Below are 26,238 nucleotides of genomic sequence, written 5' to 3'. Positions count from 1 at the left end.
ATAACAAAAATAATAACTAAGTTTATATGGCATAAAAACTAAATAACATCATATTTTGCCATTGTAATAACAAAATAATAGCAAAAATATAGGCAACCGTGAATAACAAAATATGTTATTATTTAGATATTGAAAGCAAAATAATAACTAAATAAGCTATTCACAAGTAGATCAAAATAATGGTAATTTAAGTTCTTTGACTTTAAGGCGAAGTAGGCCGTCATTGCAATTTCTACGCGTCGTTGATGATTGTTGCCAATTCATCTCACGGTTTCGAATCAAAGAAAATCAGTTGATTTTGCATTGACACTGCTGAAAAAGTATCATCATATTTTATGCATGTAAGCGCGTGCAGTGATACTTTTTCAAGTCAATATAAACTAATCAAGACTTAGTTTTATCACTTTGAAATGCAAGCTGAAAAGTCATCATTGTTGCCAAAACGAATGACGGGCTAGCCTTAATATCTTAATTTAGCATGATTGAAAAATATTTTTTTTGCTTTCCTGCTAAAAAACTTTTGCTTTTCGAATCTTCAATGAATATCATACGAATAGTAAAATGAGCTATTATGGCAAAATATGATGTTGGTTTGTTCTCATGAATTATTTAAATAAAGTTTTCAAATATCAAAATAATAACATAATTTAATGTGATTACGATGTTTGTTATGCTTTAGATATTAAATGTTTTTTTGTATTTTTGCACAAATAACACATTTTACCATGATAGTATATTTTGTTATTGTAACTAATCAGTCGACAAGCATACTATAGTTCATGCTGGCGAACCAGTTCCGCTTTCCAATGCCGTTCCGCTATCATTGCGTTTGGGCCTTAAGAGTAAAGTTTACGGGTTATCTTCTGAGAAAACAATACACAATAAAAAAACAATATTTTACCGATTCAAACATAAATTTTGAAACAATCGGTATGAATAACTAAACGGTTAATCTAATAAGAAGATTCAACAATACACTTCGATTTTCATCATAATAAAAATACGTCTAACTGAAAACATACTAATTCCATAAGTTTTCTTATATGCCAGCCAAAAAGTGAATTGATACAATGAACCGGTTCAAAAATAAAACATTTCAATTGTACGAATAATCTGTTATCAATTGATAACAGGTAACTTCACGGGATATTTTCTGAAATAAAAATAAATGATTTTACCGGTTCATAAGTGCATCTGCTAAATGAATCGGTTCAAAAAGTTACAAGTTTCTGTTGTACGATTGAGCTGCTTCTAAATTATAGCAGCAAACTTCAGCAGTTATCATCTGAAATAAAAAGTATTGATTTACCGGTTTGAAAGTGAATCGGTAAATCGAAGCGGTATATAAAAAAAACAAGATTTAACATAATATATCACCCAACATCGAAATTAAATTTTAAGTAAATCGATTTGTATAATGAATCGGCCTATACATACAATCGGAACATTACACGCTGATTCTCATTATTATAAAAATTCTTCCAACTGAAGAAGAATCAATAACTGCATAAGTTTTTTTTCTATGCTGGCTTAAAAGTGAATCGGCAAAAATAACCGTTTCAAAATATGACACATTTAAGTCGAAAGACCAAACTTCCATCGGAATAAAACAGAATTTTTCTGGTTAACTTCTTGAATATAAATTAAATATATTACTGGTTCAACAATGAATCGGTAAAATGCACCGGTACAATAAGGTACACATTACAGTTGTAGGTTTAATTTACTATCAAATGTTAACAGACATCTCCACGGAATATTTTCTGAAATAAAAATAAATAATACAGTCAAACCTCCATGAGTCGATATTGAAGGGACCATCGACTCATGGAAATATCGAGTCATGGAACAGCTATTCTTTGGAAAGCTGTTTGAAGGGACCATCATAGTAACCATGATTTTTTATGTTTTTAGTATGGTTCCATGAGTCGATATCGAGTAATGGAACATCGACTCACGGAGGGATGACTGTATAATCGGTTCAAAAGTGAATCGATAGAATGAAACGGTTCAAAAAGTTACACATTTCACTTAAATATTAAACTGTTACCAAATTATAGCAGAAAATACAGCGGTTATCTTCTGATACAAAAATATTTGATATTACCGGTTCAAAAGTGAACCGGTTTATCAAAAAACAAGATTTAGTATAACATTTCACCTCTCATTGAAATTATTTTTTTATCTATAACAGTTCACTTTTGGGCGCTGGAGGGTCAAGAAAGTCGGATATGATGTCGGTTAACTCTTCGGGAGAAATTATTTCTTGAAACGGAATCCTTCAATCAAGTACCGTCAACGTACCAGTATCTGCTCATGTTCCATGTTTCATGCTCACGAGTTTGAAAAGTAAGGTAATTTGAGTAAATACACAAAAAATGTCCACAGTATAATTCAATTTGTCGATTTGTACCGTATAGCGGCTATAGCTTTCAATTTTACTTTGTGTAAACTTATCCTTTTTCAGTGTGAGCGGGCTACTGGAACATGAGCGGCTACTGGTGCACTGATGGTATTTAGAATCTCTTTTTTTTGTGTGGATAGACCTACACTCCGTTTTTATGTTTTAAATCAGCTTTACGTAGACATTCCACGGGATTTCCGTGTGTCCTCTTATATTGAAGCTTTTCAATCAACGTCTTCCTTTTGATCGGCTGTCCGAAGTAGACACATCAATATCGTAATGTTTTATAACCTCTTTTAGAGAAGTTTCACGATTTCTAATAGCTTTTAACGCTTTGAGTTAAGTGAATTATAAGCACATTCTGATTTCCAATGATAATTGCGAACCTTGCTTACTTATAGCTACCTAAAGAGCAAACACAAATCTAATCTCTAATGAGACACTTTTTACTTGCCCCACGTGATTAGAAAATTGACGGTGTTTTGATTTAGTTATTTTTAGGTTTATGTCGAATTATGTAGTTCTAAAGCTACAAATTAAACTTTAATACTTCACTTTTTGCAAAAAAAAAAAACTAAAACCACTAGTAAGGCGAGCAAATACCTTTAAACTCTAATATGTGTTGCTTATCTTAACCGATAGGCCTATTTCGTCTGCGACTTACATACTTTTTCAGTGTCGAGTGCTCGACTTGACACTGAAGAAGTCTGTAAGTCGCAGACGAAATAGGCCTATCTGTCAAGATAAGCAACGCATATTAGAGTTTAAAGGTATTTGCTCGCCTTACTAGTGATTTTATTTTTTTATTTTTTTGCAAAAAGTGAAGTGTTAAAGTTCAAATTGTAGTTTTAAACATACTCTAATAATCCCTCCCTTAAATTTAATATAAAAAGTGTATGTAGTTCTTTTTTTTTTATTTCAGTGTGATACTGTCCTTTCTCAACATAGAAGAGGCAAAAAATACTATTTTACGTAACTATTTTCCACTGAAAATATTAAAATAAGATTGGACGCTGCCAACTTGTTACTGAGTAATAGTTGACAGGTTAACAGTCTTACCGTTTTACGCTCTATTATGCAATAATTGTTGAAAAATCTCAGGTATCTTTTACCAGTAGTAATGTTCTGAATGGCCTCAAAGATTTGCGCAAGAGTTTGAAACGTTAATTCACTTATTCAGTTAAACATACAAATTATTTTTACCTAGATAGAGGGTAGGGAGATAGCTTCATATTTTACCGCAATAAGAATATTCAAACCTCGATATTTTTTTTTTGTTTCTTCATATTTTTGCACCATTATTTCACAAGATCTCAAAAAACTCTTTTAGTTTTAGAATCTGTGTCAATATTGTTCATTGGTCAACTGGATCCTGAGATATTCCTAAATTGCTTGGGGGACTAACGCGTAGCTTCTTCTTCTTCTTGGAAATACGTCCTCACTGGGACAAAGCCTGCTTCTCAGCATAGTGTTCTAATGAGGACTTTCACAGTTATTAACTGAAAGTTTTCTTTGCCAAAGTTTGCCATTTTCGCATTCGTATATCGTGTGGCAGGTATGATGATACTCTATGCCCAGGAAAGTCAAGGAAATTTTCATTACGAACAGATCCTGAACCGACCGGGAATCGAACCCAGACCCCTTCAGCACGGCTTTGTTTTGTAGCCGCGGACTCTAACCACTCGGCTAAGGAAGGCCCAACGTGTAGCTAAAACCCACGTAAATATCTTAGGCTACAGAATTTTTATCGTATTCGGATATTCACTCTTCGGAAGAATACATTAATGAGAGGATATTGCGAAATAATGAAGCAATTTGGTGCAGCCGTCTTTGAGTTATGAGTATTCATGTGTTTGACCAAATAGAGATCTTAAAAACTTTAAAAAACATCTTAAGGGGACACGGCAGACCGTGTTATTTTCCCTATCTTTCGTCTCACTCTAACAATAATCATCAAAACTTTGTGGAAGCAAATCTCGAGTTTTAGTGAACCGATGAAGCTGAAAATTTATCGGGTTGTGCACTACATATATAGAATCATAGTGATACATTTTCGCATCGATATATGGAGTGGTTCTTGGGATTTGCTTCTTGAAATGGATAGGGTGATTATGATGACGTCCCGGCCTTAATGTAATTTTCAGATATCTCCTAGAATACTTAACCGATTTGTATGATTAAAGTAGCTCACCTGGCTTTGTATAGCCCACATTTTATTTTTTGCATAAATCGAGCGTACTAATGGGATGTTCACGAAAACTAAGAATTCCCGTGGGTGTTGAGCTAAAATAGAGTTCTGTGTTGAACTGGTTACTAGTGATGAGTGATATATCTGGCAAAATCCATTTTGGAAACGAGATTAGTGAGTATCGTTTATCTTTATTCACTATGCTTTAGTTACAGTTAGGTTCGAGTAGTATGAAATCTTTTTACAAATGAAGGGTTTTTCTAAAATTATATCACTTCTTTGATTGTAACATCTTTCCGTCTGCGCTCTGAAATCTACAAACTAGCCTAGAAACTAAAGTTTGTAAAACTATATTAAGAACCTCAACAGGAGACCACTTACACCAGTCAGAATAATCCAGGTCAAACTTCCATTTCTGTCACCGCCACTCTTGTACGGATTCAATCCCGGGCCGTCGAAGTCGTCGTAGATCGGAGTTCGATTATAGGTGGCATAGTACCAGTCCATGTCCTCCCGTTTCCGTATTTCGTTTCCTTCGTCCGGATGGTAATGATGTTGCGCCAGATCGGCAATACTCTGCGTTACAAAGTCACCGCCGTTGTCGTATTTGGACAGGATGTTGTGCGTTCCAGGAGAATATCCGTCAATACGTGGGGAGCTTCCTACGTACGGGGTAACTGTGGAAGATAGCGGCGCGGCAACCTTTTCGATTGTTGACTTCCCGGGTGGTCGTTTTCCTGCTGTTGTTCCTGTTCCGGTTCCGGTACCAGTGGGAACCGTGTTCTGTTGCGAACCTGGTGAAACCAATGCGGACAGGGAACTGGGAGAGTGGTTAACTCCGTCGTAGAATTCACTGGTCGGCGCACGGGTTAGTTCCCGAGTCATAGTGGGTTCGGTTTTATGTAGGGTATAAGGCTTGTTGAAAGTCAACGGTCCAACAGTTGTGGCGGTTCCCAGTTCGATCGAGAGACGCGTCGTCAGGTCGGATTCTTCGTACTTGGACATGCCTCTGAAGGGTGGAGATGGTTCCTGTTCGATTTCCTCTTCTTCCGTGTCATCTTCCTCGTCGTCTTCATCGTCCTCATCTTCTTCCATTTCGGAGTTCTTTGGGACGTTGTTCGAAGAGATCGGCTGTTCCGTCATTTCCGAACGATTCGTGCTTTCTTTGGTATTTTCTGGATCTTTGGGTGATGCTTGAGGTGGAACTTTTTGGCCTGGGCTCACGTGGGTTATTCCGTCTACGAAATACGGAGCGTGATGGGAGGGTTTGATGGTTGCTTCAAACTTGTTCTGTTGCAAGTAACGCGTCGTATCCGAAACTAACGGAACACGGTCGCTGAACTCTTCGGGCCATTTTCCAGGACCCGAAATGTTTTGTTTGATGATCTTTATGGAGGGATCTGTTATTGGCTTGAACCCTCCCTCACTGCCAGGTATCACCGGAGTGAAGCCTCCTTTTTGAATCTCCGGTTTCTGGAAAGCCGTTTGAAAGTACGGCCGGTAGAATAAGTTGTTGTCGTTGGAAGCACCCAAATTCTTCTCCTGGGTATCGTCAGGATTTTTGACCTGGATGGATGAGTCTATTCGATCGCCATTTTTGAAAATCGGTGGCAAGTTCGGGTCGTTTGGACGATAGACTTGGACTCTTCCTTTGCCCCTGGTACCAGCCGCAGCTCGATTGTTGGAACTTCGCCCAGCGCCTCCAAACATCTTCCCAATGTTCAAACTGGGGATCGGAACGCCAAAGAATGTAAACGGCGAGTTATTCTGTACCGGAGGGGGTGGCTGATTGTACAAATTGTTGAATTTGTTATTGTTGAAATCGACGAACGTTTGGCTAAAGTTGTGCGGAACTTGCGGGTCTCCTGAAATTGTAGATCCATTAATGTGTCCCACCAGGCTACTATCGTTTAATGCGTTGGGATAGTCAATGTAGTGATCCAAGAAGTACTCACTTTCCACCGGGGACGGGGGGATGGCTATACTTCCGGGACCTATTCCGGGTGCTGGTCCAGGGGGTAAAGCCTCGTAATTCTCCGATCCACAATCGTCGAAGTCCAATGCCCGTGTGAAGACATCCCCATGATCGTTGGTCAGCGGTAGCCGTTCATCAGGGCCGACGCCGGTTCGTGCATCCGTTTGGCATTCGTTCCTGGACAGTCGCATATCGATCAGCATCTTTCCGTTGTTACATCGGGGTCCCGGGAAGAGAGTTCCCGTTTCCTGAAGCCATCCGCGGTACCAAAGCATCTCGCAGTTACATTCCAGTGGATTACCTAAAACCAAACAAGATTCATGAATTGCTCAAACAAAAGAACTAAACCAACTCCATAACCGACCATCAACGTCTAGGATGGCAATGTTCGAACGCAAATTTCGGAAGATCGATTCGGGAACGCGCACCATATGATTGTTGCGAATGCTCAGCACCCGCAGTCTGGGCATCGAGCTGAACGGTTCACCCTGGATGCCGCAGATTTTGTTGTTGTCCAGCTTAAGTTCGACCAGCCAGTCCAGGCCTCGCAGCGGATTCGGCGTGATTTTTCGGATAAAATTACTGGACAGGTCCAGTACTTCTAGGTTGCGAACGCTTCGTAGTCCTACGCTGTCTAAACTGCGAAACTGATTCGCCGATAGGTTCAGGTAGACGATGGATGGTGATCGATAGAAGGTTTGCGGTGCCAGGTAGTGTAGGTTGTTCTGCTGAAGATGGACAGCCTGTTGGAATGCAAAATGTAGATAATCGTAATTTTTTAACCAGAGTGTTGGAAAGTCTTACCTGTAAATTCGGCAGATCCTCGAACACCCGATCCTTCAACTCGGTCAGCTTATTGTCGGCCAAGACGAGCTCCTGTAGCTCGGGAAGGTTCCTCAGGGAGCCATGCTCGAGATTCGACAGCTCGTTACTCGACAGGTCCATGTACTGCAACATTGGTAGATTTCTGAGCGAACCCTGGTGCAATTGGTTCACCCGATTGTTCGACGCCTTCAGTTCTTCCAGGTTTCGCCACGATCCGAGAACGTTCGGTGTCAGATCTGTCAACTCGTTGAAACTGACATCGATCTCGCGAAGTTCACTCAACCCGGAAAGTGATTCTGGTAACTCCCGCAGCTTGTTGGCAGATAAATCCAGCACCTGCAACGACCGACTGTTTCGGAATGCCTTCTGTGAAATATCTACGATGCTATTGCGTGATGCATCGAAACGCTCTAAATTTGCATTGTTATCCAAAAGATGATCTACAAGAACTTCTATCCGATTTCCTTGCAAGTTGAGCTCTCGGAGATTCTCTAACGAACTCAACGATCGCTCGTGAAGAGCCAGCAATCGATTATCTTGCAAGTTAAGCACCTCAAGACGATTCATTCCTGCGAGGCTTCCTTCGTCAACACTTTGAAGCTGATTCCGCGCCAACCCCAAGACTCGCATCTGCGGCGTCGCTTGGAAAGTACCTTTGGCAATTCGTGTCAAATGGTTTGCGCTTATGTCCAGCATTCGAAGAGCTGGAAGATCCAGAGTATTGGAAGGGGGTTGAGGAAGCGTTGCGATTTGGTTTTGTTGTAGATTGATTCTTTCTACGGCGAGTGGCAATCCCGGAATGAACTCCTGTAGTTTATTGTTACCTGCGTCTACTTCGAAGAGATGGTTCAAATCTCGGAAAGTCGCCGGATGGATCAGACTCAGTTCATTGAACGAAATGTTTACGGTTTCGAGCATAGGGGTATTAACGAAAGTAGCCGGATCGAGCACACTCAAGGAGTTTCCACTGATGTCGAACCTTCGCAGAGATGGAACTCCAATTAAAAGAGTCGGTTCCACTCGGTGAAAGTTGTTGTACGAGATGTCAATGCCTTTTAAACCTGGCAGATTCCAGAAAGGCATAGGCAGAACATCCGAAAGTGAGTTGTTGCTCAGACGAAGCTCGCGAAGGCCCGGCATAGCCATAAAGGCATCTCGTTCGATCATCCGAATCTTGTTGTTGTTCAAATAAAGTTGCTCAAGCGTTCCATGGCCACGTAACGCTCCAAACGGTATCGATTCTAGTTTGTTGTAGCTCAAATCTAGGAATCGAAGCATTGGAAGCGCATCCAGCAGGGAACGAAGCTCTTCAACGCGAGCGATTTCGTTCTGTTGAAGATGAATGACTTCAACTCCACTTCCCGAAGCCTGTAGGAATGATTCCGGGTGAACTCGTCGCAAATAGTTGTTCTCTAAGTGAACCAGCTTCAGGCTGGGCGTTCTGTGGAAGGCTCCGTGGAATATCTCCGTTATGGTATTGTCATTTAGGTACAGCTCTTTCAACGCTGGGAGATCAACGAAGCTGGCTTCGTTCAACTTCGGGATCACGTTTCTATCCAACTTCAGTATCGTCAAATTGGGAATATCCTTTACTGCCCGTCCGATCATTCCAGCATCGGCGATCTTATTGCCACTAAGCTGCAATGTTTTCAGACTAGGCAATCCTACGAATGCCCGTAAGTGGACCCAATCGATCCCGTTCTCCGACAAATTAATCAAATTTAGCTTCGGAAGGTCATTTAAGAGTCCTCCTTCCAATCGAGTCAAAGTGCGACTCCCGGCAATGCTGACCGTTTCTAAATTTTTCAGATCCCTAAAACTCTGCGGTGAAATCTCTATCAACGATGAACTCTGAACCGAAATGTACCGCAGCTTCGGTAGACCGGAGAAGTCCGGCAGGCGCTTCAAACTATCACTCTGAATCGTCACAGCTTCCAATTTCCGCAATCCAGCTAAGCTGTCCATCGGAAGACTGCGTAGATTACGTTCGACGATGAAAACCTCGACCAAGCTCTTGTCCAGCTCGTTGAGCCACCCGTTGGAGACTCGTTCGAGACCGTTGTGTCGCAACATCAGCCGGAGGATGTTCAATGGTGCAAAGGTTCGTCCAGGCAACGAGGGAAGAAAGTTGTTCTCCAGTATCAGCTCATCGATCGGTCGGTTGATCGATTTGGAAACGGCTTTCAAGCCGGTCAGCACTCGTGGTAGATCGCTGTGCGAACACCTGTGAAAGAAAGAGTTTTACGAAAGATCATCGTTTCATGTTGAGTATACCGGAATGAACTCACCATATTTGGATTTCGCTACCCCTCTGAGAACATCGGCAGGGTAGGATGATGTCCTGTGGGGGACAGATTGTGTCCCGTTGGCCCGAAACTCCAGGCCAACATCCGACGATGGCAGCGAGTAGGGCGATCGTTATCAACAGCATCTGCGCGGTCAACGGCTTCACGTTCGATCGTCTGCCGCATTTCGGTAACAATGTGGTGATTTTGTCCATTTTGGGTGAAGTGTCATAGAAGTATCATCCGAAATTATCGTTTGATAAATCTATGTTCATTTTCTGTCGGTTCGATGCTTTCACTTTCAATGTTTTCATATCTCATTATACGTTCGAAACAAAGCGAGCACGGTTGTATCCGTTTAATTGGGAAGGGTAATTCATTTTCGTACGTTTATTGGTGAGTTTATGGGTCCATTCTCTGTAAGCTGTTGAGCGTTGAGCATGAAACGATGGAATGAGTATTTGTTGTCTGTTTTATAGTAAACGTGTGTTATGCAAAATTCAATTTGAAATACTTCCTTTCTTTCCCATGGTTAAATTCAGTTTTTCATTGCTTCTAGACGAACTTTAGAAAATCGAGTCAGGTAAAAATTGTGCAATGAAATGAAGTTTAATCTGGTGTCTGGAACAATATTTGTTACAATTTTCTCGACCTTTTAGTTTGTACAAGACAGCTCCTGTGTCATGTTTATGTATTGTTCCCAATACTAGTTTTCTAACTCCGACTTCCCCTAATGAAGTAATATTGCTCATAAATGATCAAGAATCCAAAAAAGGTGGTGGTCCTGATCATATAACAGCTGATTTTCTTAAGCATAATTCTGTAAGTCTTTCCAAAATCCTTTCACAGATTTTCAATATGATTATAGATACCGGCGTCTATCTTGATTGTTTAAAAGTCGCCAGAGTAGTTCCAGTTTTTAAATCTGGCGATGTGAATGATGTGAGCAACTACAAACCTATTTCAACGCTTTCCATATTCAATGCAATTTTAGAGCAGTTACTTTAAAATAGAACGTGCTTTATAAACTTCAATACGGATTTCGGCAGGGTAGTAACACAGGGACGGCTATTTCTGAGTTGCTTGATGATAACATCAAAGGCGATGTTAAACAAATATCTGTTCAAACAAATAGTTAAAGCTCTCTTCCTAGATTTACGAAAAGCATACGTTGAACCATTCCATAATTTTGAGAAAATTAGAAACATACGGGATTCGAGGTATTGCTAACGAAATAATACATTCCTATCTATCAGATAGAAGGTAATTTGTATCAATTGGCGAGACTTCTAGTTCTCTGAAGCCAATTACTTTAGGCGTGCTCTAAGGAAGCAATATTGGTCCTTTGATATTTTTATTATACATTAATGATGTTAGCAAATTTCCACTGAAAGGTGTACTGCGTCTGTTTGCTGATGATACAGCACTTTTTTTTATCCACGTGGTGATATTCAAACTGTGGTGAATGACATAAACTATGACTTAAGGGTCTTATCCAAATATTTGGCTGCTAACTTGCTTTCACTTAATGTTTCAAAAACAAAATACATGGTTTTTCTTTCCCCTAGGAAACGCGTTGAAAATACTCATGGAGTTTCACTTAATTCATGTTGTGTAGAAAAAGTGAACGCATTTAAATATCGAGGATTGTTCCTGGATGCAACATTGAGTTGGTCAGAACACATAAGGCATGTAGAGAAAAAAAATTCATCACTTTGTGGAATTTTGCGAAGCGTTATCAGTTTCTTAGCTCGTCGCCGTGTCCTTGTTTCGCTCATATTCATCCAATATCTAGCTATCTAAGAATAGCATGGAGTTGTGCGTGTAAGTCCAACCTCAAAAAGATCCAGACCATCCAAAATAGATGCCTTAAAATTATTTTCAAAATACCGTTTTTATTCCCCTCTTTACAACTTTACTCTGACAATTCTCATAATATTTTATCCTGAACTACAAACTGCAATCTTTGTATATGATACACTCCATAGAAATGGATTTCACCATAATTTTTGAATGCCATCGGTTTCTTATAGGTACTCTACTAGGCGTCCCAATAATCTGCTTCCTAGCAGAGTTTCTACAACATTTGGTCAGAGAAGAATCTTTATTATAGGTCCCATGAAATACAATCAATTTCCAAACGAACTCAAACAAATAACTAATCAACAAGTTTTGCAAAATCAAGCTTAAAAAGCACTTTAAACATAATCTTATCGACATTCTTAATTAATTTCATTAGCTATATAATAGACTTATTTGTAAACTCTACCAGAAGCAAGTCAACTTTCATTCATTCAATTTAAGTTGAATGTGGCTCCCTTTAAAGGAACAATTCGTTCCACTGGGATCTCACGCCCAACACTTTTTCCGTAATTTGGAATTTTTTTTTTGTTTTAGTAGTATTTAATAATTTACATATTACTGTCAGCTCTTATCAATTTTTCAAAATTATTTCTTTTGTGCTGCCTTGAGCTGAGCTAGTTGCGTCCATTACCAGGGGGTTCTTCAAATGAGTTTCTTTTGTGGCGGATAGGGGTGGGTATTAAAAAATAAAAAGATTTGTAGTGATTATTTATTGTGATTTCTGTGGCATTTTCATTTTGTCTTAAATTGTTGAAATAGTACAATTTTCAATGGTTGATTTTGTAGGTTATAAATGTATCTAAATGCAGAAAATTGTCCTCAAGATTTTCTCTGAAAATTATCGCGGAAATTTTGATTGATTTTTTCTGACATTAATCAACTATTCCATAAGTGATTTCGGGAGGAATATATTTTGAAACTACTGTATCTGATATCTATATAGCAGTTTGCTATCTACTCCTACGGATGTTTTTCAGAAGTTTTTTTTTACAGAAAATCGTTCAGTGATTTGAATTTCGTACCTGAAATTTTTCTAGACATCCCTCTAAGGTATCTTGAGTAAACCCTCCAAGAATTCTTAAAGAGATGGTTTCGAAGTTTCGCCATTTTTTTAAACCTTGACAGTTTCCAAATATCCTTTTTGAACAATCTCCAAGGCAGTTCTTCGGGAATTCTTAGTAGAAGTTATTTAAAGGCTCACCATGATCCTTTCAATGAGCTTTTCTATGAAGTCCTTTGGAGACTCCTCCAGAAATTTGCAGATTTCACCATCCGAATATTCCACCTGTAATTTCTACAGTTTAATGTTGACTATTTTTAAGATTCCTCCAGATTTTTTTTTATCGAAGCCTTCAACAAACAATGCATAAACCACGTTGTCATTTATAGTAGAAGGATATTCTGAAAATTCGAAAAAACAACCACGTGTTTTATAAACAGTCACAAAGAAGGATGCTTTTCTTGACTATATCTGAAAAAAAAAGAGTTTTAAGTATCCATACTTCCTGAACAGTATTTATTTCAGAGTTTATGTAGTCAATAAACATCAGTATTTAAAAATTTAAAATTGTTTTAAGTGTCGTTCTTAACCATCCTTTATTTTTAATCTTTCTATCTAAAATTCGCCGACCATGTCTATGTTTTAGAATATTTGTTGAAACTGGAATAATTTTGTGAAACATACACCTATCACAAAGTATACAACCTAGAAGTTGATCAGTTGTTTTTTTTTAAGTATCCATACTTCCTGAACAGTATTTATTTTAGAGTTTATGTAGTCAATAAACATCAGTATTTAAAAATTTAAAATTGTTTTAAGTGTCGTTCTTAACCATCCTTTATTTTTAATCTTTCTATCTAAAATTCGCCGACCATGTCTATGTTTTAGAATATTTGTTGAAACTGGAATAATTTTGTGAAACATACACCTATCACAAAGTATACAACCTACAAGTTGATCAGTTGTTTTTTTTTTATAGGCACTCCGTGCTCGTGGCCACTACTGTGCCGAACTCAGTTGATCTGTAGCTCCTTTATTGATACAGATCTCTTTTTAACTTATCTATATTTACATGTAGTTTCACTCTCTCCTACTCTTTTACTCTCACACCGAGCAGGTAGGAGAGAGCTCTGCTATTAGTGAGAGGCTAGCTGCCTGCGAAGAGGATCAATTTGTCTCAGTCACCATCTGATACTGACGGAGGATGGATGAGCTCCCCAAAGCACGGTCCTTCGTGAGTCGTCTTCTGGTGGCTGGACGGGTTTTTTGTGGAGGGGCTGGGAATCGAACCCATGACCTTCCGCTTATGAAGCGAAAGCGTAACCTCAAGGCTACGGACCCCCCTATAATCAGTTGATTATAAGCTATCATTATTTTAGACAGTTGTTTTGAAAAACAAGTATTATGCTTACTGTTATCGCCTGGTGATACAATTTTGAATCATCTGACTGGAACAATGATAGTCCTCACCATACTAAACTACTTTTCCGAAAACGTCATCTCTCTAAGTGGTGAGTTCCATGCTCACTAACACCGTTATATAAGTTTTCACAATCCAGAAATATCCTCAAAACAAAAGTTTTATTAACACGCCTACAAGTTGAGGAATTTTGAATCTCAGGACTTGTATAAAGGTATCCCTTGAGCTACTGAACAACTTTGCCAAAAACGGAATCCTTTCTGCTTCTAGGCTTACGACAATCAGGAACGTAACACATCGATTTTCAACATCTACTAGAGCCCGTTCTAAAAATACCCATTATGCATAGATTTTCAAAGATTTTCATGGACCGAATTCGCCGAGTCGCCATCTCGTTTTCTAGGCCGCCATCTTGGATTCCAAAATGCTCATTTGAAAGCAATTTTCATCCTAGACAAACTTGTGTAAAATATCATCCTTCTAATTTAGGGGCTGTCCATTGATTACGTAAAACATTTTTCAGGATTTTTCAACCCCCTCTCCCCCACGGTAAGAAGTTTTGTATGAAAATCAAAAATATATTGTAGGGCGCGTAAGAAATCACGAACCTCCCCCAATAAGTCCTTACGTAATTAATGGACGGTCCCTTATCAGAATCTTGAGATATGATCTTTATGAACTGGAAGTCGCCATCTTGTTTTCTAGGCCGCCATCTTGGATTCCAAAATGTGCAATTGAAAGCAATTTTCAACCTCGATAAACTTGTAGAAAAAAATGTCCCTCTAAAATCTAAATGATCAGGATGTTGAGATACAATGATTTTCGTGGACCGAAAGTTGCCATCTTGTTTTTTAGGCCGCCATCTTGGATTCCAAAATGTTTAATTGACAGCAATTTTCAACCTGAACAAACTTGACGAAGAAATCGTCCTTCTAAATGATAAGGATCTTGAGATACAAGCATATATCTGAAGAGTTTGTGCATAGTTTATATGTTCACTAGCGCCGTCTAGCGGTTAAATTCCTATAAAATAGGCTCACCTATTAATATAACTAGGTAACAACTTTGCTGAAGACAGCGTTCTTCTATCTAGTGAAAATCACAAGAATATTTAACATTGTGGGGAAACTAGTTTGAACAACTACTTGGCACCTGCATCCAGCGTTTGTTCAATACCATGTCGTTGTTTTGGTTTTTAAAATTAATCTGACACTTTGAGACCCGATACTCACGTCGTCAATTCGTGGCAAACTAGATGTTGGTAACACGAACAGCAGCGTCATTAGCATTCTTTGGTTAATGCTTCTACTGGTGATGCGGAAGACGGCTTTGCCACCAACTTTCCTATATAAAATGCACCGTGATGCCAGATTAAAAAATGGCAAATCATGCATATGAAATATTCGATGCTACTAAATTTTAAAACTCGTTTATTTGAAGAGCTACTAGAAAGCTGTGTTCTAAAGAAATGTTCACTGATTGATGCTGATTTACAACTAGGCGTACTTAAAATACCAATTTCTATTTAATTTTGAAAGGTTCCGTTTCCCCATACTAAATAAATCATTTTCCCATACTAAACTTCAAGTCGCTTGTCGAGTAGCTAAACGATGTTTTAGAATTTTTAAATTTTGCAGGGTTTCGTTTCGTTACTATGCGGTTTTTCAATTTCGAAAATTTGTCCAAATCGATACAGCCTAATGTTACACATTATGGCTTTGTTAGTCACAATTAAAAAAAAACATTTGTTCAGTCTTACAATAACCTGAACGAAATTTTCAACTGATAATAAATTAGACAATCTAGAGTTAAATCTACGGAATGCATAACAAGATTCCAATAAATAATTGGACTCCAGTAAACTTTAACCGGATTTTCACATAACTTTGAGCAGGATTCTTGCGAAATCTTTATAATTCTCGCAGAAAGTCCTGAGCAATCCTATAACCCCATTAAAGCTGAGTTTTCTGTAAGATTTTTCGAAGTTTCAGTATAGCATTTTCATAGGTTGTTGTTTTTAATTAAATCAAACCTCAAAAACTATTCCAGAGATTCTCTTAGAATTATATATTTTTCAAGAACATGACAATAAAAAGCAAAAGTAAGTTATAAGCAGTAAAAGTTGGTAGAGTAAGTTAGGGCAAAAGTTCTAGCTTAGTGGTATAATCAAAGTTTCCTGGAAAATAGTAGCAGTTGAAACAAAACAAATACCATACAGTGAACTTTCAACATCTTGGCTATAATTTGGCTGAACAAACTTGTGTCAAAATATTTACCCATTTTTAGTTATAACAGGTTTGTGACATTTTTCAAACGATCAAGCAAATTTTGCTAAATTTGATGATAATATATGGATTTCAGGCAATTTGAAAAATTTTTCATGAGTTTATACATGAGTCGAACTTTTGCACCGCAGATTCGAACTTTTGCCCCGCTATGGGCCAAAAATTGTTTCCAAGCATTTATGCAAAAACTAATACACGTCAAAGCATCCTTATGATAGGCCTAGAAACGCCCTTACATAAAATATTGAAAATTATTTTATCTACATTTGGTTCAATGCATCGAAAGTTTGACCAAATATTACAATATTTACGTCGAAAAACGACAAATAGCCATAATTCTTCCAAATCTCATTCGATTTTTATGATATTTTGAGTGAAAGTCTCTTACTTGAACAGCATTCGAACCACCATGATATTTATAAGTTTCGTTTTGAATTGAGCTAGAAATCTTAAAAAAAACTCTTGCCCCACTTTACTCTATTGTTTGATTGATTCTATAACATTCCCCAGAAAACCATTCCCCAGAATTCGGTTCCCAGAATGAACCATTCCCCAGAAAATCGTTCCCCCGAAAGCACCATTCCCCAGAAAGCTATATGACTATCCATGTTTTTCTTTTTTTAATTATTGCTTTGCGTGAGTCACTTATGTGGGGGCCCAGATAGCCGTAGCGGTAAACGCGCAGCTATTCAGCAAGACCAAGATGAGGGTCGTGGATTCGAATCCCACCGGTCGAGGATCTTTTCGGGTTGGAAATTTTCTCGACTTCCCAGGGCATAGAGTATCTTCGTACCTGCCACACGATATACGCTTGCAAAAATGGTCATTGGCATAGTAAGCTCTCAGCTAATAACTGTGGAAGTGCTCATAAGAACACTTAACTGAGAAGCAGGCTCTGTCCCAGTTGGGACGTGAAGAGGAAGAAGAATCACTTATGTGACAGGCTAAGGTCTGATGTGACAAAACAAATATGTAGGTAGGAGGGTTAGGGACATAATGAACACACGGGGCGAAATGGACACCCCCTTACTCTCTGGGAATATGCATGTACGAAATCTGTATTGTATATGAACGTTTTGACGGTATAAAATTTTACGCTTTGCTTCATTTGTCCTCTAAAATTCTACTATATTTTTTTTCTCAGCTTCAAATTAGTTTATAAGCAAAGCGGAGGAAGCGGTGGATTTAATTTTAGAGCAAAGAAACATATTTCCATTCTATGTAAAATAAGCATTTACCTAATGTGTCCAATATGCCCCTAATCCCCCTATTCATGAGTATTTTGCATATTATAATAATACACCCTTCTTTTAATACATTCCCATAAAATATACAGACTATATGTTTATTTTTGCATATATAGTGATGCACCCTTCTTTCAGTATTATCTCATTAATGATATAAGCAAAATATATCGATTGAGAACCAATATAGCATAAGGTCACTTGGCATAAAATGATTTGGTATAAAGCCATTTGCCATCCAGCCATACTTATGCTCCTTCTTTTCAAAAAGGATGTCCTTCATGTCATGCCAAATGGTCATTGGCCAAATGATCATTATATCAAATGGTCCTTGATCATTTGATCAATCATGCCAAATGCCTTCTTGCCATTTGGTATCTTACGGAAAATTTTGTCTATATCGTCAACAGGATAAGACTGAAAGAATGGTGTATCACTATTTTGTGCAAAATTAAACAAGTCATTTGTAAATTAGACTTGACGCAAAGAAGGGCGTATCATTTTAATGTGCAGAATAGTAAGTTTTTATTCTGCCGAGTTTAAGCCCTAAAAAGTAAGAGATGATGCACCTTCTTAAAACATTGCTGAAAAGCTGCATACATCACTACATTTGATAAAAATTGAACGTACATGTGAAATTATACATTTGGAAACTATTATACCAAAAGAAGGGTGTAGCTCTATTTTGTGCAGAGTAGTGATGAGTTGTATATTCTTTTAAATAAATATTGGATATTGTGTTTCCCCATAGACTGATCTATCAGTCTTCATAAGTGCCAATGAAAGTGAAACTACTGTGATAGTTCATTTGCAAATGAAATTTGAATTATGCGTAAAGTGTTCATAATTAGCAGCACCAATGCTAATCTTCTCACGTACTTGCAAACAACTTTGTATGGAGTTTAATTTTCAAGTTTTTTAAATAGATTATTTCAAAACTTTAAAGTAGGTATATAATTTTCTGGGGAATGGTCCATTCTGGGAACCGAATTCTGGGAAATGGTTTTCTGGGGAATGGTTCATTCTGGGGAGTGAAATTCTGGGGAATGGTACATTCTGGGGAATGGAATTCTGGGGAATGGGTTTCGGGGGAATGGTTTTCTGGGGAATGTTATAGAATCGTTTGATTTTACGAAATTGTTGAAATTAGTTGACATGATTGTGCGCTAACAAATTTTAGGTTACAATATTTCTGAGATTCATTCCGCGCTTTAAAAGTTTGAGGGGGCCTAGGGGTCAGTTACTATAATGCAGTATCACAAAAAAGGGAATTGACTTCTTATTTCTAGCTCTAACACTGCTATTTTTGCATTAATATGTGACACATTGTTAACTTTCTCCAAGTCATGCAATATAGATGCATTTAGTTGAAAAAATCCAACAAATCTCTTGATCCATAATGTGAAAATTGATCCATAATATGGTTTTCAGAAACCGATACAATTTTTAATTTTTATGCAATCCTAAGTAAATATTACACCTAAAATAGTTTACTAACCGAAGTTAAAATTTGAAACGATTCAATTCGTGCTTTTAAATCACAATTTTACGTTTTCCTTGTTGTTTTATTGAATTTTATAGGTTGGACTCCACACTATTTGATCCATAACTGTGGGGTCATTGTATAACGTGTTCACATCCAAGAAAAGTGAGGCAAATAAAGAAAATAGTAATATTCATTATTATGCTTGCAAAATTTCCGTTGGAAACCCGGCAAAAAATCCTGTTTTAAATTCAAGGGTACTTGCACTTTTATTTCAGATGCTCTCGCTCCATTTTCCAAATATATCTATACTGCATTTATAACAATAGGGCATTGCACCTGTGTAACCTAGTTCTATCAGTCGCTACTCTCCCACTTTGCATCGCATCGGAGTCTTTCCTATATTAAGCGAAACATCGCCACCGACCGGTAAGCATCACGCCACGCTCGGTTGCATATCCTCTTTTATAATGCCGTTTTGCTTCTGTGCGTCAAAACTTTTGAATAAAGGGCCCGATTGCAGCAAGCTTAGTCACACAATATAAAGAAAACGAAAATACCTGCTAAGGAAATTAGAATTACTTTCTCTCTTTGCTGGTGTTTGATAAAATGCTAAATGCGCATCGACAAAGAATACTGCACGTCTGTCGTGGAATCGTGTTTTAGTCAGCGAATATCATAGAAAGCGATTGAGTTTTGGCTATTTGTTGTTCTTAGACTTAAAAATTGTATTTTTTCCGGTCGAACTTTCGTTGCCTTGAGCAAAATGAAAATAAAATCTTTTATGATTATTTATATAAAGCCGATGCTAAGCCTATCATAAAGATGCATTACATTGCATGTATTAGGGGAGAGTCCTCTATGGCCCGACAGCCTCTATGCCCGGACAGTTTGAATTTTTCCAAAAACGAATGATGATATTAAGATTTTAGTATTCCAGGATTATACTAAAACACATTTTTTCAGTGTATTCAAACTATGACGTTTTCATGTCCAAATGATAACAATCAGTAGCTGTCAAAAGTTTTACCCTGATTCAATCTATTGAAAAAAAAGTGTAACGAGAAAATTGCATCAGTAAGTTTTCCATCAATCACAATGCAAAATTCTTAAGAAAATGTAGAATTTCGAAGAAAAGCATTTTTTTTGTGAAACCATTGCAAGTCCTCTATGGCCCTTTGAACTCGAACTAGATTCGAACTCTTGCTCCATCTCTTGCTCGCTGTTCAATGCATACGCTAAGTTAGATACCAAAATCGAGATCTTCTTAAGGTTAAAATTGCGAGGTGTTGTGAGCTACAGAAGCTACAGAGAAGAATTTACACTTGCTCAAAGCACTCAGTAGATATCTACCTTCGGAGCAGCTCTTTCAATACGTAAGCGAATTCCGCTATTGAACGACAACGATAGATCAAGGATTCACGCTTGAGCGAGCGGATTATTCTCCAGCAGAGACTTCGCTATTCAAACTTCTTTAATTGATTCACTTTTTTCTTCCATTTGCCGTACCGGCATCTGGTCATATCGATGCGACTTCGGTACTCGCCACCGGATACCACCCAATAAGTGGCAAGCACCCAGCGCGGATTCTGTTTGTTTTGGTCCAATGACCGGGTGAAAAATGACCAATGATGCATTGTTCTTGCGTAACCTCCAAGCGTTGCGCCGGATAAAATCTGCTTGTCCGATTTGGAAGACCTCAGAAGCGTGTTCGCCACCTCGGTTTTAGCTTGTTGCCCTGCTTCGCTGGCTGCATGGTGCGTCGATTTCCATACCGAAACCTCAAGGTTAAATGCCCTGGTGTGGTCTCTACTTTGGTGCTGTGATGGATTCACCAGAAGCCGTGTTCGTTCCTCTTCCCGTTCCCACCCACCTGCTGGTTGACTAAGGTTCAACTTACAGTCGGAAGTCGCTACACACGAAGCGATTCGGACAAACCGTACGGATGTGGGATTATATAACGATAAGCATAATGAAAAATTTGTTGGCCCAACTGACCATTAAATCAACGCATTTTCCCTTTTGCGCTCGGTCATCGTAAGTTTGGTACCTACTTCGGCTCAGGTCTGGAAGCTTTTATAGGATCTTTCACAGTGTAGAGTAGGTTTTCACTTTCTTCTGATTAAAGATGAAATGTTATGATTTTACAGTACGATTAACATGAAATATAGACATGCTGACAAGATTTGTTAGGTATGTTGCAATTGGAGTATGGACCTTAACATAATTTTGTTACGCTTCGATATCTTTGTTTTGATAGTAAACATGATTAAAAACTATTTCAATCTATGGAGTATTTTTGCTGAAACGATGTATGTTACTTTTCGGTAGTATGAGCATGAGCATGATTGACCGCACGCAGATGCTACTCCGTTATTGCAAGAACAGCTGTACTTACACAGGGAACCAACAGATTCTACTCGGGATCAGTAGCATCCTCAATGTGTAAGTACTGGTGCTCATTATTATAACAAACAATAACGGCGCCGGCTGCGTACGAATGCATGGGGAGGGAAATGTTGACATGTTACTTGCTTTATGGAAGCCGAGGAGTCCTCTGCACTTCCACATGTAGACACTGTGAGTTTGGATATGGGAAAGTTTTGGGTAAAGGATTCGTTTTTGTAAACGATTAATATATAATTTGAAATGAATACGCCTAACCGGATTCGCGATATTACTCGATAAAAGCATTGAACGCCGAACAAGTGTTCGTCGCTCGCCCCACAAGAGCTAGCGACAAGATCAAAGGATCAAACACTACTAACGCTACACTACTATGTTATGGTAGTTGCCGCTGTCAAATTGAAACAACCTAATGGAAGCAACCTAATAAATATATCAGTTAACCCAAATTTGGGTTATCCCACGGAAGAGCCGAATTGCGTCAAAAGAAGTCAAAGTTGGGTTGATTTGCGGCTCCGTGTAGAACATGCACTCAGTTTTCCAATTACTTTTTCTACACTGATTCTCATCCCCCTACTGAAAGACAATCAAGATTCATCAACTGGAGGTGATTGCCTTTTTCTTACACCAGTAACATAGGTGAAATTGAATATTAAAATGACATCAACAGTGGGAGAAACTAAATGTGTGCGTGTGCTGCACCCACTCTCTTTCTCTTCGCATTCGCTCTCATAATCAGATTGGCTTCGTGCTAACGGAGTTTGTTTTTGTTCGTTTTCGCACTGATCGGGAATCATTCGGCTGAATTTTTACGACACTGGTACGCATTGGCTGTTTTCCTATACAAAATGGTCAAGTTTGGAGGCCTGGATCTCGGCTTTTAGTGCTTCGATTGACCTGATATTTCCACGATAGCTTGTAAATAACTTGAAATTTGCCCAGTTAGAAGTTTACAGTAGCAACTTTTTGAGCATCGTGAATCTCCAATTTTGACAAAAATGACAATATTGTGAATAACAATAATTTTTAAATGAACCTATTTAGAGCAGTGTACTCTTCGCCAAATATAATCAATTTAATAAGATAAATATTAAAATTTTCCCGTAAAACAGCTTGTTTTCAAAATATTTTAAAATGTGAGATATGTCGTTTTTGCAAAATTTAATATTTGCAATGACCGAAAAGTTCATTTTGAAATACAGTAATATCCCGATTTAGTTCTATGATTTTGTTAATATAAACAATGGTTTTCACTTCTATTTTCTATGTACCGTAATCCAAGGTAATATTGATCCGTTTCTTGGATAATTATTAAAAATCGGGTCATTACTGTATTGTGAATTTTGGGATGAATGAAATTCAAGTTATTTCTGAGCTGTGGTTTAAATCACAAGTTGATCGGAGCACTAGAAGTCGAGTTCCAGGCCTCCAAACCTTACCATTTTCTATGAAAAACGGCCAATGCGTACTTTATTCACAGTATTACAGTATCACAGTATACAGTATTGTACAAATACCGTTTTGATTCATATCACGGACAGCTTTAAATTCCGGACACTCTTCTTTGTATGGGAAACATTTCACACGAAATGTTTCACCTTTTGCCGTTCGAATGTTCATACTGTTTAGGTTCGCGGATAAAAATCTGATTCCCACACCATGATTTACAAGTCATGAAAATCATAAATTGGTTTGGCCATGATATCAGGACTACAAATCATGATCCCTGGAGTCATAATCATAATCATGATTCTTCATGAACGCAACATCCAGAGCGACAATACAAAGCGGTGCACTTTGCTTCAAGTCATTCGCATCGATCACCCATCATTCTTCACGATAGATTGGTACTGTGGTAAAGTACGTGGCTCTCAATCAGAAGGTTCTTGGTTCGAATCTTGCTCTTCAAAATTCATCTTTTCATTTTATCGGGTCGGCTGACAGAAATATAAATAGATCCGAAATGGATGCGCGAATCATGATTCTCGAGCATTCGATGTATGATTTCGAGCACTCAGCTGCAACTTGTGCCACATTACGACAATCTGACTCATGATATCGTGAGTCCAAATCATGGTGTATTTTCAAAAACACACTGGAGTCATGATATCCGGGTGCATAATCATGATTTTAGATTCTGATTTCTACCCGTGTTTGTTTTAATAAGCTAAAATATCTAAATATCTATGCAAATTTATAATATCCAACTGCCTAAGACGGCTTTTTAGTGGTTTAACGATTTCACTTGTTGATTTGACTTTTTTTATCAATGATTTCCATGAGCTACCCGGAATTCAAATCAAAGTGTCCAGAATATGATCGATTTATCTAAAATTCAAGTTGCGGAACCGTATTCTTCACACACTATTGGAAATTTAAGGATTTCCGACGCCCGTTAACGGTGAGGAATCATACAGAACGATTTACTTTGTATGCCCTATGCTGAGTTATACTTCCTTGAGGCCTTAAGTGTCCGTAATATGATTCAAAACGGTACATAGCAAACAGACCATGCAGTAAAAAAATAATCTAGTATATTTAGGCAACGCATTTTAATGTTCAACTTCAACTAATATTATATTTTCCATTATTTTGTTTATCAACAAATCTGATTTCGCGCACAAAATGATCAGAAGAATCAGTGGATTGGTAAAATTTACTAGAATAATTAATATACTTGTCTTATAGTTTTAACTGAAAACTGCCAAAATTATAAGCTTTTTATGACAAGAGTCAAATGTGTACATTTTTGTCAATATTTCAAGTGTTGAAACGATGGTGGCTATTTGAAGCATCCTCTAGCATATCATAATGACACTAGACATTAAAAAACTGTTTTGAGGTAAAATCTGGGGTGGCCAATATTGCCACGCATGTTCATTTTGCCCCCATTGCCGCAAACAGTGACATAAAATTGAAATTCTAACGAATGTCCGATGGTGCTATAGCGGCCTGGTTTCAGCGAGAATTGCTCATAGTCTCGATGAGATTTCAATTCAGTGGGGTAAAAGTTTGAGTGGGTTAAAAATTTCTTTTTGAGATTTGTAGCTAAATTCAAAACAAATGTTACAAATTTCATGGTGATTTGAATGCTATTCAGGTAAGAAACTTTTACTCCAAATATTATATAAATCGATTGGAAAAGTTATTACTATTTGTTGTATTTAGACGTAAAAATTGTAATATTCGGTCGAACTTCTCTTGCATGGAACAGAATAAAAATAGCATATTTTTTTGTAAGTGCGTTTCTAGCCCTTCCATAAGGATGCTTTGAGGTGTAGAGTAAAGTGGGGCAAAAGTTCGAGTGGGGCAAGAGTTTCTTTTTAAGATTTCTAACTCCATTCAAACCAAAAATTATAAATGTCATGGTAGTTCGAATCCTATTTAAGTAAGAGACTTTCACTCCAAATATTATAAAAATCGATTGAGATTTGGAAAAGTTATGGCTATTTGTTGTTTTTCGACGTGAATAATGTAATTTTTGGTCAAACTTTCGTTGCATGGAACCAAACAAAGATAAAAAAAATTGTAAATTGCCTAAAATCCACATATTATTTCAAATTAAGCAAAATTTGCCTGATCGTGCGAAAAATGTTACCAAAATTTTACAATCCCCCTTAGTTTTGCGAAAAACTGCTATTTTTGGGCATATTACAATTAACCCTGTTATGGGCAATTTTTTGATGAAAATTTAGAGTGTATTTTTCGGCAAACATGAAATTACGGCTGATATAAAGTATGCCTGGCATAAAAGTATCGATATATTGTGTTTTAGCCAGCGAACTTTTGCCCCACACTAGATTCGAACTCTTGCCCCACCGGTGGGGCAAAAGTTCCTTTTAGATAATCAATTTTGAAACTGTTATAACTAAAAATGGGTAAACATTTTGACACAAGTTTGTTCAGCAAAATCATAGCCAATATGTTGAAGGTTCACTTTATAGTATTTGTTTTGTTTCATTTGCTATTGTTTTCCTGGATTATACCACTAAGGTCGAACTTTTGCCCCACCTTACTCTATTAGTTATTGCATAAATACTTGGAAACCATTTTTTGCCCATATGGGGCAAAAGTTCGAGCCATGTACTGCCGTTCTACGCATATTTGTCTCGCGGTTCTTAAGGTTTACATATAACATAAGACAAGTAGGCGTAGAAGAGCAGTGGAAAAAAAAATGTAGATTGCATAAAATCCACATATTATCTTTAAAGTTTAGCGAAATTTGCGAAAAAAAAATCATAAATTTGAAGGTTTTCCATAGTTTTGCGGAAACAGCTATTTTCTGGTATATTGCAATTAATTCTATTTTGGGTTATTTTGTTTTAATTTGAATTTGAATTGAATTACTTTTTATTGAAGGGATTTTCTGCCGTAGGCAGGTCCCCACAGGTTATTTTTTGATGAGAAATTAAGGTGTATGTTTATACAAACATAGGTTTATGGCTGGTATAAAGTATGCCTGTCATAACATTATCGATATTTTGAGTTTCAGTCAGCGAACTTTTGCCTTATCGAAATCTTGTTGTGTAAGTGCTATATCGAAGCGTGCATCGTTTGAATGTCAATTTTTCGAAAAATAAAAAAAATATATCCTCTACCTGAATACCTTTAAAAAATCATAAGAGGCACTTCAGCCAACTACATATTGCAAAATGATCTACCAGATACAGGTCGCGTGTAGAAAATTGCTACCCTGATGTGTGTCAGGCTGCACACTTCTACCAGAAATACTGTCTTCGCGGCAGCACTTCGACTCTCGCGCAATCTTCTGCGTCAATGTCCCACTTACATGTTGCCCCAGCCGAAGGTTTATTTCTTCGCAGTTCCTGAAGCGTGAAGCTCTCAAAATGAGTTTAGCTG

At 37.8% G+C, this 26,238-nt stretch overlaps 1 protein-coding gene across 2 annotated transcripts in view; it reads right to left on the bottom strand.

Moving 5' to 3' along the window:
• Positions 1-4,763: 4,763 nt before the first annotated feature.
• The window catches only part of LOC5578115 (protein artichoke), a 28,493-nt gene continuing 7,018 nt past the window's right edge, over positions 4,764-26,238 (bottom strand). Inside the window, exons 2-6 of one of the 2 annotated variants that reach the window (XM_021851323.1) lie at positions 9,681-10,101; positions 7,372-9,616; positions 6,932-7,310; positions 6,548-6,868; positions 4,764-6,457 (exon numbers count right to left, since the gene is read on the bottom strand). In XM_021851323.1, coding sequence (XP_021707015.1) covers positions 4,941-6,457; positions 6,548-6,868; positions 6,932-7,310; positions 7,372-9,616; positions 9,681-9,892 — 4,674 coding nt within the window. In that variant the 5' untranslated portion in view covers positions 9,893-10,101 and the 3' untranslated portion in view covers positions 4,764-4,940. Of the gene's footprint in view, positions 6,869-6,931; positions 7,311-7,371; positions 9,617-9,680; positions 10,102-26,238 lie in introns of both variants that reach the window. The other variant, XM_001656763.2, reaches the window with a different exon arrangement.

This window comes from Aedes aegypti, chromosome 3 (genome assembly GCF_002204515.2).
Source record: "Aedes aegypti strain LVP_AGWG chromosome 3, AaegL5.0 Primary Assembly, whole genome shotgun sequence".
NCBI classification, from domain to species: domain Eukaryota; kingdom Metazoa; phylum Arthropoda; class Insecta; order Diptera; family Culicidae; genus Aedes; species Aedes aegypti.
This window is presented reverse-complemented; position numbering and strand designations above follow the sequence as displayed.